We start from the raw sequence: 17,909 nt of genomic DNA on the forward strand, positions 1-17,909 counted from the left end.
TACCTCCGTTTGTTTTTTAACAGTAATACAGAACACATTGATACCTAATATTCGCATTATTTAAATAAAACCATGAATAAAATAAAATTGATGACAAAAACGTAGAATTTATTTCACATTCCATTAAGAATAATGATTGTCTCCGAACAAGCGAGTAATCGGAAACAATATACCATCAGTTATGATATAAACACGCATCATCAATAAGTAATTAATTGAGAAAATCCGCTTGTTTTATACTGAATTTTTAATGAAGATAAACGCTTGTAAAAGATAATTAATGTTTCCCTCTCATAATACTACAATTAATTAACTTTTTTGTTCAAATATCAATAATGAAATATGCACTCATGAAGTGCGTAAACATATTTTAATTGTAAAATCATTGAGAGGAAATTTTTCGTCTTTAATTGAGAATAATTGAAAGTCTGATATTTAACTGAATGGTTGAGAAGATATGATTAATTTTCCATACTCTTTTTCATTAAAGGTCCTCAAGAAATGTGATCTTTTTAAGCTCATATTTTAAGCTATAATAGCGAATGTAAAGTACTGTACATTCGCTCCATATAACTAATAAGTAACGTATATAACATTTAAATAATACACAATTGTGTTTTAAAATATATCCTAGCTACAAATTCAATTATCGTTCTGTCCAATCAAACGGATACATAGCAAACAAAGCAAGTGGTCACACCATGCACCAGACCGAATTGAATTGGACAAAGCGCATTTCATTATCGAATCGGATATACTATACACCTGTATGTAGGTACCTATGTAGCAATACGTTGGATATTACAAAAACCGGCCAAGTGCGAGTCGGACTCGCGACGAAGGGTTCCGTACTATGGGGACCCCCCCTCAATATTTATATTTTTTAATTTTTAGTATTTGTTGTTATAGCGGCAACGGAAATACATAATTTATGAAAATTTCAGCTTTAAAGCTATCACGATTTATGAGATACAACCTGAAGACAGACAGACATACAACGAAGTCTCAGTAATAGGGTCCCGTTTTACCCTTTCGCTACGGAACCCTAAAAATAGGGCAGCTAAATTTCAAGTGAGTTGTCAATTTTCACACGTCGCGTCGCATGCGACACGTTTGACCCGTGTTAATGCAATCGCTTGAAGGCTGTTTGGCGTTTGAAATTTGAAAACAAACGGGATGGAATTGAATTCTTTTGGTTAAGAGAATCGTTTGGGAAAAGGTATTAATAGGTGTTCATTTAATGAATGATAATATTTTTTTTATTTTTCACACATTTAAAAAGTGCATGCTATAGAGAAGCAAAACATAAAGTAACAAAAACAACAATTATACATTATATAATGTTATATACGAGTATCTAATAAGTAATATATCACAGTCATACCTATATGTCTAAGTACGAAATCAATTTTGACTGTGCCATTCATAAGATATTAAACAGTTTCCTTGAAAATTCCAAAGGAAACCACGAATATTCCTCTTGAGAAATTTACACGGTAGATATGCTATATTATTACATTATTTCTATTAAATATTAGGAAAAATTATAGTATCTCATTAAATTTGGTCAAAGATTTAAATATCTTATGCTGTCTTCATTTTGGCACTAAAATTTAAGGTTAGAAAAAAATATTATTCAATATTCCATAATTGTGTTACTTTTGGGAACTTCTGTTGCGCTTAAAGCAAACAAAACCGCGGACGAAAGTCTAGGTAAGTATTTAAAACGTAATACCACGGGTAATACATTGTACAGAATGAATAAATCAATGGATTAAAATGTTTAAATCTTACAAAGCGTTTCTAGAGGACGCTTCACGCTCCGATTGAGATAAAAGTATTGCAAGAACCTTTCTCACTAAACAATACCGACTACTACTTATGTACTTTTTGTCATGGAATCTTTTATTATTTACACATTGGACCATTGGTTGAATGCTTCTTTCGATATTTTTAATATGTTTGATTGTACTTGTATTTATCGGTAGTTACTAGTGATGCAACGAATACTACTTTTACGAATACGAATACGAATATCAAACCTACTATTCGGCGAATACGAATACGAATACGAATATCTAGCCTTGGTAATAAAAGACTTATTTATTTAATGAATGTTTACTCTTCTAATAATTAAAATTTACAATAGGCAAATTTTTATTTAAAAAAACATAAAATTCGTAGTATTTCTGGTTTTAGGCGATTTTTTTTTCAGTCTGGATGTTTCCAGGCGTTGAAAAAAGTCTTTCCGAAGCGACTGTACATGGCTTCAGTGAAAAATATTGTTGGGCGAGTTTTTTCTGACTTGGAAATTGGACATCTTCTCGCCAAAAGGCCAGTGGATCAGCAGTCTCTGCACACGTCATATTTTTTCGCGTGATTTTTAAATTTGTAGTAAATAGTTGCGTAAGAAAATATTCGTTTTTAAAAATTGGTATATTCGCCGAATACGAATATTCGGTAAATGTCTACTATTCGGCGAATACGAATATTCGTATTCGTATTCGTTGCATCACTAGTAGTTACCTACTTAAACACAGTATTTATATTTAATACACAAATCTTTGGTGTCTCATGAATCAAAGAAAAAATGGTACATAATAAAGCTTTACTAACTAAAAACAAAATATTAACTTTATCACGAGTATAATGCCTGTGTGCACGAGCTAAATAGCCAGGGGTTTGTGAACCGCATAGCTCAGAGCAAATTTACACTACGTTGCAAGCTTCAACGGAAAAAAGAGAATATCTCTGTATCTATAGACCTTTATAGACCTTTGAAAAAAATAAAGCTATGTTCCCTCTGAATATATCATATCACATTTATTATTTTTTTTTCAAATCTGTATCAGTATTTTGCTATATTGGCACATGTAAGAGATAAAAATGATCTTTCATAAACCAATTTGGAATGAGTCTCTTTTTAAGCTATTGCATAGCTTTTATCGCGGGCCTTGAGCGCGGGGACCGAATCGAGAAATTCCGTAACGTTAAAACCTCACGCTCCCCACTCCGACGGGCGGAGGTGTGGCTTGAAGGCATAGCATGCAATAACTTTACCGCGGCAGTACCCGAGTGCCATACGTCGTTTTTTTATAGTTTCATGCTCGCTTTTAAGATAATTGATAGATGCATTCTACTACATACATACTACAAAATATTTTACAAACTTGGCTGCTCAGCTTATGCTTTAGTTTCAGAAACATCATGTTTCGTCCGTGAACTATGCAACTCGTAAACTACTTACTCTTTACCAGACGATGCTTAAATTCACGTCGAACATTACATACTCCAACATACATTATACTCGCCATGATAATAGCGTTTTCCAGATTAATAAAAGGCAATTCAATAAGCAATAAATCTGTATAAAAAGGTAAGCCAGCCGGATCTAATTGGAGAAATAAATTAACGCTAGAGATTTCGATGAGTGCAGCTGTGGCCAGAGCTCAGGGAATACAAAACTAAACAAGGCTGAAAGAACGGCCACAAACAATGGTTAGGTAAATAACAACCTTTTTGTTTCATGCCATTCACATTTGCTCTTTGAGCACATTCAGGTAAATGTTATGCGGCCTAATTTATGTGTGTTAAAATGCTGAAAAAGTAGGTAGGTATGAGCTTATTTTTGTTTGCAGTTCGTAAACATACAAAATGTGGCCACTACAATCCAGAATAGACTAATAAAATAAAATAATTATTTTATACCTGCTCATCAAACGCCCTAATGGTTCTTGCCTTGTTTCAAATTAATCTAACATAATATTAATGATTTGAAGATTATTAATTGTGATAGGCACATAGAGATAAACAAATGCAAATTCATACTACTTAACAATAACTTATCTTTATATAAGTATCTAGGTATCTAAATAATCTGATTATCCATTCATTTTTTCAAAACTAAAAACCCGATATCGTTTAAAATTCGATAGAAAAATAATTAAATAAATAGCTGTTTTTAATATAAATATTACAAGTGAGGCCTTAAAATTTTCAATAGGTATCCTATGACAATGAATTAAAACAACAGTGCTGGCATCGCATCACTGAGCATTTCTTTGAATATTGCTTTTCATTCCATGGACTGACATTATTAATTTTTTGTACAGATTTAATTTACATTACAGAAATAAGAAAAACATAGAAATGCTTTGTAGATTACTAATGAAATATTTAACTTTATGAATCCATACTAATATCACCTAATATGTATTATAAATGCGAAAGTAACTCAGTCCGTCTGTCTGTTACTCAATCACGCCTAAACTACTGAACCAATTTTCATGAAATTTGGTATGGAAATATTTTGATACCCGAGAAAGGACATAGGCTACTTTTTACCCCGCGGGGACATAGGATAGGTTTTATCCCGGTAATCCCACGGGAACTGGAACTATGCGGGTTTCTCTTTGACTGTGCGGGCGAAGCTGCGGGCGGAAAGCTAGTATGCAATAAATTCAATCCTCTACGCATCTAATTATAAACTTTAGCGTTAGCTACTATTAAGTATTCTTTGGTAGAGGTGATACATGTTTTGTTTATAATAATTAATGAATAAAAACAATTTTGGACACGTAAGCAACACGAGATGATGATGATGATGATGATAATGAAGCAATACCAGAGCTTTTGGGGATTCCATCAGGATCCATCCGAATATTTTAATGTTCATTTGTATATCTACAGGAAGTGATCGAGAAAGTGCATTAGTGTGTGAAATTGTGTTGTGTTGTATTCTTGTAGACACATATTACTGAAATTCATAGAACGTCGATAGTATCGATCTTAGTCTGCCGATATAACATTGCATTTTCTTTACTGCAAATATCCGCCAAAATTCCCTTTGTATATCAGTTAAAATGAATTTATGAGTGTGTGTGCAAAGCGAACTGACACGAGGTCTATAAATCAATATAATTTGTTATATAAACATAGTTTTATGGATGAATCTAGCTCACCTACACAATGTTATTGCAATTAGGTGGAAATACCGGTGCTGTGCGAATGCATCGATTTGATCATTTACTGGCATTCACACCGTAGGTACTCTCTTCTTTAAAAACTTTTTTTTTGTGTTCTGGGGGAATATTCATTAGGAGTATGATAAATACAAATAAAATTGAAATGGATACTGACTCTATTATTAGTTAATAGTTAGTACATTCTGATTTCTGATGATATCGATAGAGGTCCTTCTTCCAGAAATTTCTGCCTTTGTTTTGTTATCTACACTAAAATTATAAAGAGGAAAACTTTGTTTGTTTGTTTGATTGTAATGAATAGGCTCATAAACTACTGGACCGATTTTGATGAAATTTGGCACAGACAATCTTTAGACCCTGAGAAAGAACATAGGCTACCTGTTATTGCGAAATATTTACCACGGGCGAAGCTGGGGCGGACCGCTAGTTATGTGATAAAGGTGTTTGGAATAAAAATACATTGAATGTCTTATCGTTTAATTAAATCTCTTAAGCTTATTATAAATTAACACATATATCTTAAAACAGCTCTGACTAGCAACATTTTCATAAATATCTCTTAAAAATGTATTATTCCATAACGTACATAATTTAATGTATCTATTATACATTTATACTAACACATGTTAACATCGATTTTATTCTAAATATTAAATTATTTCTAAATAAGCGTTTGTGTACATTTATATGACTAGTTTTCTTATTTGTTACTGACATGAGATTACAACATAATTTATAATTATTATAAGTAGTAAAAAAATTGCTGGTTTATTTATTTGTGCAAATTTTTCTACAAACTATTAAAATAATGCATTGTATTTGGCTCTCTTAAGATAAATAACTCTTTTGACTAGTTTGTGTATATAATAAAAATATTAAACAAAGAAAATTATATAATTATATATTTATGTATATTCTCAATTTGGCATTATAATTTTCTAATTCTCTGTAAATAATATATCGTGATTTATGTTTGTATTATCTTTCCCTAGCGAATGTATATTTTACATAATAAGACTTAATCGTAAATTCATATTTATTGAAATCTCTAATGCATCTAATTTCAATTACCAACATCGATTATAATAAAAACTGCTTTTGAAGCACGAAATCTGCAATTGAAAACAAAATATTATCTCTAACTTACATTATGTCTCAACAAACAGAATACTCAGGAATGTTACATAAATTACGAATAAGTAAATAAATTAATTAATTAGATAACGCCTGAACTCAAATTTTATGCATACAATGGACAAGTACCTACTTATTAAAAAATAAATAAATGGTTAATGAAACGAAATGCAATGCGGTTACTTTCCAAAATTTGGACGGCGACTATGACAGAAAAGCGTAGACTTTTTACCTTTTTATATATTACAAATAAACTATGAGACTAGATCAACATTGCATACAATATATCCACAAGTTACACGTTATTTTTATTTAAATATATAATCCACAGATTTACAAATAAAATATAGGTATTCAACAGTTTCTTAATTCTTTCTAACTCTATGGAATATTATGAGTTAACCTTGGAGTTAACAGTACGCACAATAATAATACTTCAGTAAAGCTAACGATATGGAGGAACCCTGTAAGATAAATCATTACACCTATATAGAATAGTAAAGAGATAGGAAACATCTTTGGTCACAGTTTGGTCGGGGAGAAAATACAAATCATAGTAAAATTAATCTTACAGATAACATTGTCAACTGGGCTCAACTTCATGCACATTTTATTGTCTTTCTTATGCGCATTTTAATTTATTCCTACATTTTATTTTTACCCGTCTTATAGAACGTCATGTTTATTATTTTGAGCGCGCTGTGGCCATGACAGTAATAATTGTTCATCAGCAGAACTTTCTAGTTTTACATTTTCAGATAGAGCAGGGGAATATGACATTGTCCCAAGAAGAGCACCACTAGAGCGAGAATGCTGTCTACAAAGTGGACGACGAGATGGTGATTCGCTTTCATCAGACATTGCTCGAGTTACAGTGATTCTTGGGGATTGGCGTCGACGACGATCTCTGTTCATGCCTTCTTCAAGTCCGAGTGCTCGTCCAAGGACAACATGGGGAGGTGCGCGTATTAAAGGAATAGCAGATGTTCGATTTCGAGCTGTGTGAGCTTCTTCGTCTTGCTGATCCTGGAGCATGTTACACGAAGCAGCTCTTGGTGCTGGACGTTCACTCCCTCGGGCACCCATAGCTGCTGCATCTGATAGTCTCCGTGTAGTCGGCGGCCGTATACAACCAGAACCAGCTGATAGAGAAGGGCGTCTAGAACCACATGCGCTTGGTGTACGTGCCTGAATTTCTTGAGTCACTTCGCTTTTTGTCATTCGTTTTCGTTTATAGTTCCGCAACGAATCTTTTAAAGCGCGACTTCGAATACCATATAAAACACCATTTACAGGGGGCGCAGCTGATAAAAGAGCTACCGATAACGCAGCTAGAAGTCTTGGTGGAACCGCAACAGCTGGCCATATTAAAATACAGTAATACGGAAAATATAGTATAGCTAGCGATCCTAGCGGTTGAAGAACTGCTGAAAGTGCTCTTCGTCTTGGAGGTGGAGGCGGTGAGAATGGGTTACGTTGGTGAGTAACAGTCACTTGGGCAGATAATGTCACTTCGTAAATAGCTGCAGCTATTCGGTGTCTGTGATAACGAGCGATCCGTAAAATTTTCAGACTACATGCAAGTACCAAGGCGGTTGGCAGAAGTAAAGTTAACAGGGCGTATACTAAGCAGAATGCGAGTGCAGATGGTCCAGCGCCGCAGTCTGGAGCACACCCTCCCAGACCAACACTATAGGCCAGGGGAGGCTGAGCCGCAGCAAGGGGTGCCAGAAGAGCAGCAGTTGCGATCCATCCACTGGCTACACAAATTAGTACCTGCAAAAATAAAGAGTCTCCTTAAAACCTTCGAAAGCTCTTTCTTCTTCGAGTATATTGCAGAACAAAAGGAATAAAATGAAATTGATGCTTATTCTTTCTAAATAATAATTAATAAGTAATTTATGTATGTAGTCTGGATTAAAGCGCTCTTAGCTTCTCTTATTTAAGAAATTTAAATTAACGAGTGCGAGGATGGAAGTAACAGACAGCCTCGACCCCTATCACCATAAATGTATCTCAGTCCAAAAAAATGATACCTTTTTCGCAGAAACAATAGCAGCATAATGCAAGGGAGCAGCTATCGCAGCAGCCCTGTCTGCGTGCAGGCCACACACGGTCCAAAGCTGCAACGGGTGAAGAGCATGTAGTAATGCCCCGCACACACACGCACCGCTCCCCCCACACAGCGCCGCGCCGCTCGCCAACGCACCCACTGCACCAAGATGCACCAACAGCACTGATGACGCTGATGCTGGCTGGAAATAAAAAAATGCACCAGTTGTCTTTTTTTTGAAATAACGTTCTCAACAACCATGAAGGTTCTCATTTTGAAGCATTTTTTGTGAAATAATAATGTAAAGTTATTTTATCCCCTTTGTGAAAGCGTGACTGGTTATTGAAGCATGCTCTTAATAATTTGTAAGCTTCAATTTATAGCTTTTTTAATCGTTCAAATTTTCTGTTAATTTACGTAATTTTTCTGACTGTTCCTTTTATTGACTGTTTTTAATAAAGATTCAGATCATATGCGAAATAAGCAATTGAATTTTTTATATGAGAGAACTTCATTAAAAGTAAAGAAAAATACAAAAACATACTTAAGTAGATAATATATAGGTTTCGTTGGTATAAAAAAGATATTTCTGCGTTTAATCAATACGTATCACTGAATTATTAAAGCGAAACTGCTAGCAAAAATGAAAATACAATATCGAAACCATTACATATTATGTTTACTTGTCAAAAATAAATTCAGGAAATTACATGCCGATTAAAATCTACAAATTAGTACACATAATTAAATGATATTGGGATTTCAAAATAAATCGTCCACGTTTATTTCAACAACAGTCATGTTATTGACAAGAGAATGCTCTTGTACACTGATTATCGAAAAATATATTTGTGCGTTTAAGCTCTCGTTTTAAATGAGGCAGGATTTATGGAAACGATTTTCAATTAAATGCATTTCTATTTCTACAGTTCTCCGATGTCATTTCAGATGAAACAATCTAATAATAAAGTACTTGTATAATATTAGCGAACCATAATCAGTTCGTTATTGATATTTAACTTTTAAAATATTTTTAACATAAAGAAGTGAAGTTACACAATAGTATAAATAATGATCAATACTTACATTCAATATAATTGATTATGAAACATGAAAATATTTTCAGGAAAAAAATACTTTAGCCATCGTTTTGTGTAACTAAAAAATAATCCGGCTGAATTGATAACCTCCTCCTATTTTTGAAGTCAAAATAAGAAAGAGAAGAAGAAGATAAGCTAGATTAAATTTATATTTGTAATAATATTTTATCAAAAGATATTTTTGAATATTATCACTTTGTTTCAATTATGTCCTATTCTTGTGGTATGAGCAAACATATCCACAACAACGTTTTTTTTTAGAATTTCAAATATTGTTAGTCTTAAATAATCATATATTACATAACATCATATGTTCTTCTTTCCAAGTTTCGTGCCACGGTGGCTAAGTGGAAACAAGTCAACTATGGATATATTTCGACATAATGAACTTGAACCCGAAAACCTATTTTCTGCAACCCAATTAAATCAGCCTGAATATCAATCAATTAACTTCTAATTATTAGTCTATTTTATACCTCATTCCTAGAGCTTACCTATTATACCCAAATTAAATTGAAATTCCATACACTAACTTATGTTTATAAATTCCATTTATTAAATACACGACCCAAATATTCCTTAATATAGTTATGATTGTGTATTTAGCATAAATTTGGTTTTACGTAAGACAAGGTATGCGTTTTAATTAGCAAAAACAGCAAGGGTTACTGAAATAGATGCCGGAATGAGGTTTCATAAAGCCACTAGAATTTATAAAATATTCAGCTCTGTTCAGAAATGTACCTTGCGGGACCTATCATGCTTCAAAAGGGAATAGTTAATTGAATATTTTACAGACTGACAATAGAATTAACAATGGCTAAACGTCACAACTAGTTTAAAACTTTTGCAAAAATCTTACTATCCTTTTAATAATATTATAAATGCGAGAGTTTGTGAGGATGTGTATGTGTATGTTTGTTACTCTTTCACGCAAATACTACTGAACCGATTACAATGAAATTTAGCACATATATAGAAGGTAACTTGGATTATCTTGGATTATTTATCCCGGGACTATGCGGGTTTTTCTTTGAAAAAGCGGGCGATGCCGCGGGCGGAAAGCTAGTGTTTTAATATACCTACATCGATTAATGGTCGAATCTGGATTATTTCGCTTTCACATGGTTATAGAAATGATAAGTGGCGTTTGGAAAAATATTTATCTAGATCTTAGTTATTTGTTGCATTCGTTGTCATATTATAGAAGAAATGGGTATGTGCCATCATGCTATCTGGTAAAACTGAAGCGTAGAGCTGATCTATGTAAATTAATACCATTGTAGAATCTATGTATGTACTTGAAAGCTTCTTCACCCATTTGCCTAAGTCTTTTTAATGTGTTTGCAATTCACAGGAGAAGTCTGAAAATATTTGAAAACTGTATGAAAACTGAAAACGTTTGACTTATTTCCTGTACACCAACTAGCTTCCAACAAAAGTTTACTTAAATAACATAAAATAAAATATAAAGTAATTTGACTTTTCACGACAATAAGTAGGCACATTGCTTGCAAATACATTGTGAGCTTATCATTTTATTATCTGCAGTGAGTGTTGTGAGGGACAAGTGCCTGAAATAGGTTTCTCAGTAGATTTTGAATGATAAACAAAACAGAATTTACCTTTATAAGCATTCTAAAGAAATAGGATATGGCAAGTCGTGCTGTATCCGCAAATCGATCGAACATTCCTCGAACAGCATCCGGTAACCTACTTGATGCATCTTCATGGATTTTAAACATCTTATTTGAAATAAGCGTGTTTGTTTTGATATCGTGTATCGCTTGTTTTATTCAGATCTTATTGATTTTCTATTATCGTATTTAAACGTGGGCAAATTTTAAGTAGGTATAATTGAGATAACAGTCCTTTTATTTATTTATACAGACAGAGACAAGACAACAGAACATTCAAAATAACTTTAAACTATGTTCAAATAATTTATTAGATATCATTAGATGTTAACATAATATAATATTATATTACACAATAGTTCTAATAATTTAAACAATAAGAGCTGATATAAATGCAGAGAGCATCAAAGAGACCCAGGGAAACCCCCTTTTGATTTTATTAATTGATGATAGTCTAATATGAATTTATAAAGTCTGTATCCATATTTAAAAAATCAACCTCTTTCAAATGACTTGAGATTGTCAGTCTTATTTGATTGAAGTTGTAAATATGGTCATGAAGAGAATTTAGTTTTGAAAAATATTTATTTATTTAGTTTAAGGCTATGAATTAAGGATGTAAATCTCGGTGATGATAACAAAATTATGACTGTGATTGAATCGATATAGATATCGATTCTTCTCAGTATAAAATTGTAAATAAATACTGCTATATTATACTTTATTTGACCCAGATTGTTTTTTGCTTATACTTTCACTATTTTTAGGACAAGAAAATTAGTTATTTGGCGTAAATGACGTATTTTAAACACCATGTGCTGTATATTCACGTGCTGTGGTTGGATGATAGATCTTATTCAAAGGTAAATACCTTAGGTAAATACTATAAAAATATTTTATTCAAACCTTTCGCAACAGATATCCATCACAATTAATTAGTACAAAGAAAACTGTGCCTGTATTCGAGATCACAATATATACCTACCTATGTTGGTAGGTACTTACGTGACAAATATTAAAAGATATCTTATAACACTTTCTAGAAAATTTAATAAATCAGTCAATCATTGGATAGTGAATCGGGTTATTTGGAATTTATAACATGATAGTAGATCAGAGTAATAAAAGTGCCTGCAAAAAAAAAATATTCTTTGATCATGTGCGACCGCATCATTTTTCACATTACAATCTTCTACCCGTTTTTAGTGCAAATTTTTAGCTAAATATCCAACACCGTAAAACAATTTAAATTATTCTCATGTCTGTTTTATGTAATTCAGTATAAATTGTTGCATTAACTTCATATTGAGTCACTTTGCAATGCAATATTGTCTCGGAGGCTGGAATAAAATCGGAAGTTTGCGATGAAACAGAAGTTACGAGATGAATATAAACATATTCAAACAACTGGAGCTACTGCTGTTCAAATATGTTTCGAGTCTAGGAGTTGCAACTTAACTTTTGTGTTTTAAACAATACACTTGTCTGTAGGTTCTGTGCCTACATTATGGTATTATATTATCTGTATACATTGTAGTACTGCGTAGTATCTAAATCTTCTTAATATATATAAATCTCGTGTCACAATGTTTGTCCCCAATGAACTCCTAAACCACTTAACCGATTATAATAAAATTCGCACACCATGTGCAGTTCGATCCAACTTGAGAGATAGTTTAAATCTCAAATCGTTTTAGAGAAAGAAGACGAAGCCGCGGGCGGTAAGCTAGTACTTAGTAATATGTGGCATATGTGAGATAATGTTCTTATAAAGACGGCCACTGTCTACATTTTATTACGAAAGAAATACAACAAACAATAATACTAAATAGAAAAAAAAAACACTTAAGGGATATCTATCAAAATTGTTATTTGTCACAAAAGCCTTACATTGTATCTATATAACAATTTATCTAACATAGCCCTTGGGGAAATTTTAAGATAGATCGACTATATTTTTGTAGAAACCGGGAAAGTTTTGTACCAAAGTAGATAGTTCAAACATAAATGAAGGAGGTTTGTCCGTTCTTCCTTCTCGCAATTTGTTAACAAACATAAAGTGTTCACTTCAATTATTATCATACACTTTATATTCCTAAAAAATTATATAAACAAGCTTACCGAATAACAATTTAAACATCTCATTAGACGGAGAGAATTTATCCCGAATATACAACGTGTACAATGTAATGCTATAAAACAACTTAAATTTGAATTCAAAACGCGAGACAGTTTACAGCTATTATTTTCTAAAAAGAAAAAAGTACAATCTTTTAGAGCTAGCGCGCAAGAGCAACTTTTGTCTCCGCAACTATTTTGTCTCTCCCATCAACTCTATGGGCTAGTAAGAAAGTGCGCGCACGTAGCGATGCAACTCCCTATAGAGTTGATGGGAGAGAAAAATAGTTGCGGAGACAAAAGTTGCTCTTGCGCGCTAGCTCTTAGAATGTAAAATGTGTTCATGCAATAAAATGACTTAAAATTGAATTCAAGATGTGACTGAACTACGCCCTAAATATACGAGATGTTCCACTAATCACATGGCTTCCTAGATTATGGACATTTACAATGTCATGCTGCATCAGTTCAGCGGTTTGCTGCTCGCTGGTCACCGCCTCCATGTCTGGCATCGCTCTCGGCTACAATTACTCGTTGGCTGAGTACGTCGATTTGAAAGGTCATCTATTTCGAGCTTTCTTTCCTTGGAAGTATATGATAGTGATTTATTGCGGTTTTGTTCAATGTTTATGATCGAGTTATACAGTTAACTCAATTCTTTGGTTGTCTTAGTGTTATTAAAACTATGTCGAAAAAGTATCGATGGTTAGGAATCTAATCTAAATCTAATCTCTTTTTTTTTTTTTTTTTTTTGTTTAAACTTAAGATGTAAACTAACTGTATTGTAAGTACTAAGTAACTGCCTTGTTTGTTTTCATAACCGTTTTGTTTTTATTATCTTGCATGTGGTGTTAGCCTTTAAGTAGCTGTTGCATTTATATAAGTTATTTTGTGTTATTGTTTCTGTATGTATGTGTTGATGTAAACAACTGTTGGCTGACCTTAATTAAATAAATAAATAAGTTTGTTAAATTAATTTATGATGGAATAATATTGATGTATAACGCTTTAGATAATTTTTGATGAGGCAGGTATTTAGTTTAAAGTGTCTCAGGTGTGTCAATAATTACCTAAGTTTAATCACTTATAATTAAATTTACACTAGCTCCAAAATAGTGCTCATTTAATAAATCAAACAATATTTTACGACTGAATATTTATAGAGCAAACTCAAAAAGATATCTGCTTTTACGATATAAAATAGTCAAAATTGACTTTATGGACTACTAATACTTATTTCTCAAAAAATAACAACAGATATCTAGAAATTAACTACTTTCTATTATTACAGAGACGAATGTATCCATTTACCTCAAACGAGGTGTTTTTGATGACGAGATCGCTGACGACATAGACTGGCGCAGGAGTGGAAGGATGCCCGTAGCGGGGCATATAGGGGACCAGAACCGTAAGTGATATAAGCATATTAGATTAAAGGTATTAAATACTCTATGCTAATTTTTATCAATATAGATACCATCTCTGTTATTGTTAGTCGGCTAAACACAATGTTGAAATCACTATAGGCTCTTCAAGTCAAAGGTTTCGTACTAAATATCATAAGTAGATAAGTACCTACTTCGACTATCGACTGAATATTAACAGACTTTCAAGTATCAATTTGTAATTTGGGTGAGCCCACAGTAAATTTGCTCTATTTACTCCAATATTTTAAATAATAAGTGTAAAATATGGGAAATACTATGTCTGTTTCAGTTATAACTGGCGGTTCAGAAGATGAAACTACAACATTAAGATCTGGGAGACGATTGGATGATTCTATTTTTCAATCGAACGACAAAAACAACTTTGAAGGTGCTCTTATGAAACTAACAGCGAAACCTCCCGGCGATACTTCTAAAAGTGAAATCGTTACCCCCGAGCTTGCAGTTGCTGACGTAAATATCTATTTCTATATATCTTAACTTATGTTTCAGTTCAAACAGATTTTTAGCGATTGTTTATAACGATTTATCTCAAAAACTAAGGGTAAAAGCCAAAAAATATTATACCGGCAGATAAGTATATTTTTTCTGAGTGATGTAGGTTATATTTTATTTATTTTTTACTCGGTTCATCCCGGCTAGTATGTCTATATATTTGTGTGTTTGAATGTTTGCAATGGATACCTAATAAAAATCTCAAATTTCATCATCTACATTAATTTCTGAACGATATTATATTCTGGTCAGCCCAAGTGACGTCAGGGATACCAGATAGATGTTGTAAACAAATATATTATGTTTAATACTAATGGAATTTAGTCCCTTTAATAAAGCTTAATAGAATTATATCATTAAGATAACTCGAATCGATCAACATTAGATTAGTATGATAATAAAGCTAATGCTAAATTATTAGATCAATTTGGAGCATGATATAATGCACTTATACTAATTAAGATATGATCCATCTTAATTGATATTGTAATAAAATAATAGATAATTAATGCTTTCTAAAAGGTGAGTTAATTAATAATTTGTTTCTATAAACTTAACCACGATACAGTCTACATTATTTAAACTACACCTTTTAGTTCACAAAGGATGAAGGATAATATTATCTTAGGCGGGAAAATTAATAGCTGTTTTAGGGTAATCACTATAAATAAAGAGTTTTTGATTATTTATTTTAATTTTAGATAATGAGTCGTTACCCATCACAGCCTCTGGATCAAATGAAAGCTGTTCAAAGTATTATAAATATGCGAAAAGCAGCAGAAGCGCAGCGACGCCTACAAGAGAGACCGAAGGTTATTAAATTTTGTTTTTAACTATCTTATACAAAATTTAATAAACATACAAATATTTATCATAGGATAATTGATTAGGCACTTAAAAATCCCTACGGAGGTTATTATTGTTTCACCGTGAACCCTATTGGTGCTAAGTTTACACACATTTCTAATTTGCAATAAACTTTAATAACTCGATCATCATTATTGTGAACAGTTGAAGGATTTTATGTATGATTCGCAAACCTTTTCATCATTTCCATCTATCGATGCGAGTTGCGACAAATCGTCAATATATGTTATGACAACAAGTCTTTTTAAGCTATTGCATAGCTTCTATCGCGGGCCTTGAGCGTGGGAACCGAATCGAGAAATTCCGTAACGAAAAAACCTCACGCTCCCCACTCCGACAGGCTCGGAGGTGTGGCTTGAAGGCATGCTATGCAATAGCTTTACCGCGGCAGTCCCCGAGTGCCACACGTCTTTTTTTGCTATTACATCTTCTTTATTTGCACATATATTAATTAACAAAAACGCATTCAACAATCTTAGTTACTAAACCCATTTATAGATCCTTACCAAAATTATATGTTACATTTTGCAGCCACCGCAAACGACAGAAGAAAGCGGGAGACGCATGCTACCCAGAATATCAGTCGAAGTTCCACCATTTGACGAGCCATCTTCAATTAATTCTCTACGTCTGGCTGTACCTGACCAAGCCATTCATCATCCTAGTAACTGGAAAGCATTATTCAGAAAACCAGACGGATTGACTAGAGATGACTTTGATGCGTATAATGAAATACCAACTATACCGTCTCCCATCACGCCCAGACCTGGTCCTGTCAGACCGAGTAGACCGAGCAGACCCAGACCAATGCCAACACAATTTAGACCAAGCCTTACAACAGCCACACCACCAATGTTCCAAAATGCTATGACAAACATACGAAAAGATATTAAAGAGGAAATGGACGCATTTAACGAAAAGCTGCTCCTTGATAAATATGACGAACCAAGGTAATTACGATCTACCATTATAATTTGATGAAAAATATTAAAATATTGTAACTAAACAATTTAGAGCAAAATATCCTTAAGGTTTTTTAGAGAAAATGTAGGAAGTACGATCATTAATACCTACACATACTTTTTAGTTTAAGGGATGATAGCAGAGAAAAACTAAAGAAGGGCGAAAAGCAAAGTGAAGAAGATTACGAAGAAGATATCAAAGGAATACCCATAAGAAAGAAGAGAGATTACAATTTGAATGAAATCGAAAGTAACAATAGCAAAAAGCTGTTTACAATAACGAATATTCAGGATTTAATGTCGAAATTACGCTCACTAAGCAACACATATCCAGACACAACAATTTATAAAACACATGAAGAAAATAAAAATATGTTACATTTCAGAGAACTAACGGACGCTACATTTTTGCAATTAATTATTTCCACTACGATGTCCTGAGCTAATCGTGTTTATGTTTTTTTTATTTGTTTTATTTGTTATTGTTTCTTTTTGTTGTAATAAATTATTTATCAAACATGTGAGTTTTTAAAATACTTTTAATTAATATATTTTCTTACTAAACTGTTAAATAATAGGTAAATCTTGTTCTTCATATTGATCTAAACACAGGTTTCCTTTCAAGCAAAATTTTGCATAAAAATTGCTAAATCGACGCTTATGTTTTATATTCATACTAAGACTTCAAAAACCTGCCTTATCGCACTATAGACAAAGGTTTTTTGCGTTCGATATAAAAGGTTAACACATTTATTTATTTATTTATTTATTAAAAAGGTTCATCACCAGTTGTTACATATGTATCATTCTCGTTAAATAGTAACAATAGGATTTACACATTATATGTGTGCATAAATAACTTATGTATTGGATATACTGTTACTTTTATTAATTTCAGGTAATTTATGATTTAATTAAAGTTAATAATAAATTGGAACCTACGTAAATTCTATATGCAAGATAAAACAACAAATTTGCATTATTTACTAGAACTAAACATCTCATTGATGTGTTCATTTATTTATTGAAATTTTTAGGAAAGGTCATGCATGCTATTAAAAAAATAATCGCTAAATAATTAAAAAAATAAATCTATATCGATTCTATCTCGAT

At 32.5% G+C, this 17,909-nt stretch overlaps 1 protein-coding gene across 1 annotated transcript; it reads left to right on the plus strand.

Moving 5' to 3' along the window:
• Positions 1 to 11,480: 11,480 nt before the first annotated feature.
• LOC123696236 lies at positions 11,481 to 17,237 on the plus strand. Its single transcript, XM_045642309.1, has 8 exons — positions 11,481 to 11,604; positions 11,677 to 11,772; positions 13,462 to 13,586; positions 14,319 to 14,435; positions 14,744 to 14,925; positions 15,669 to 15,779; positions 16,366 to 16,784; positions 16,922 to 17,237. Exons 2-8 carry the CDS (start codon positions 11,723 to 11,725, stop codon positions 17,235 to 17,237), a joined length of 1,320 nt encoding a protein of 439 aa, XP_045498265.1. The 5' UTR covers positions 11,481 to 11,604; positions 11,677 to 11,722.
• The last annotated feature ends 672 nt before the right edge of the window (positions 17,238 to 17,909 follow it).

Source organism: Colias croceus, chromosome 12 (assembly GCF_905220415.1).
Source record: "Colias croceus chromosome 12, ilColCroc2.1".
Lineage (NCBI taxonomy): Eukaryota > Metazoa > Arthropoda > Insecta > Lepidoptera > Pieridae > Colias > Colias croceus.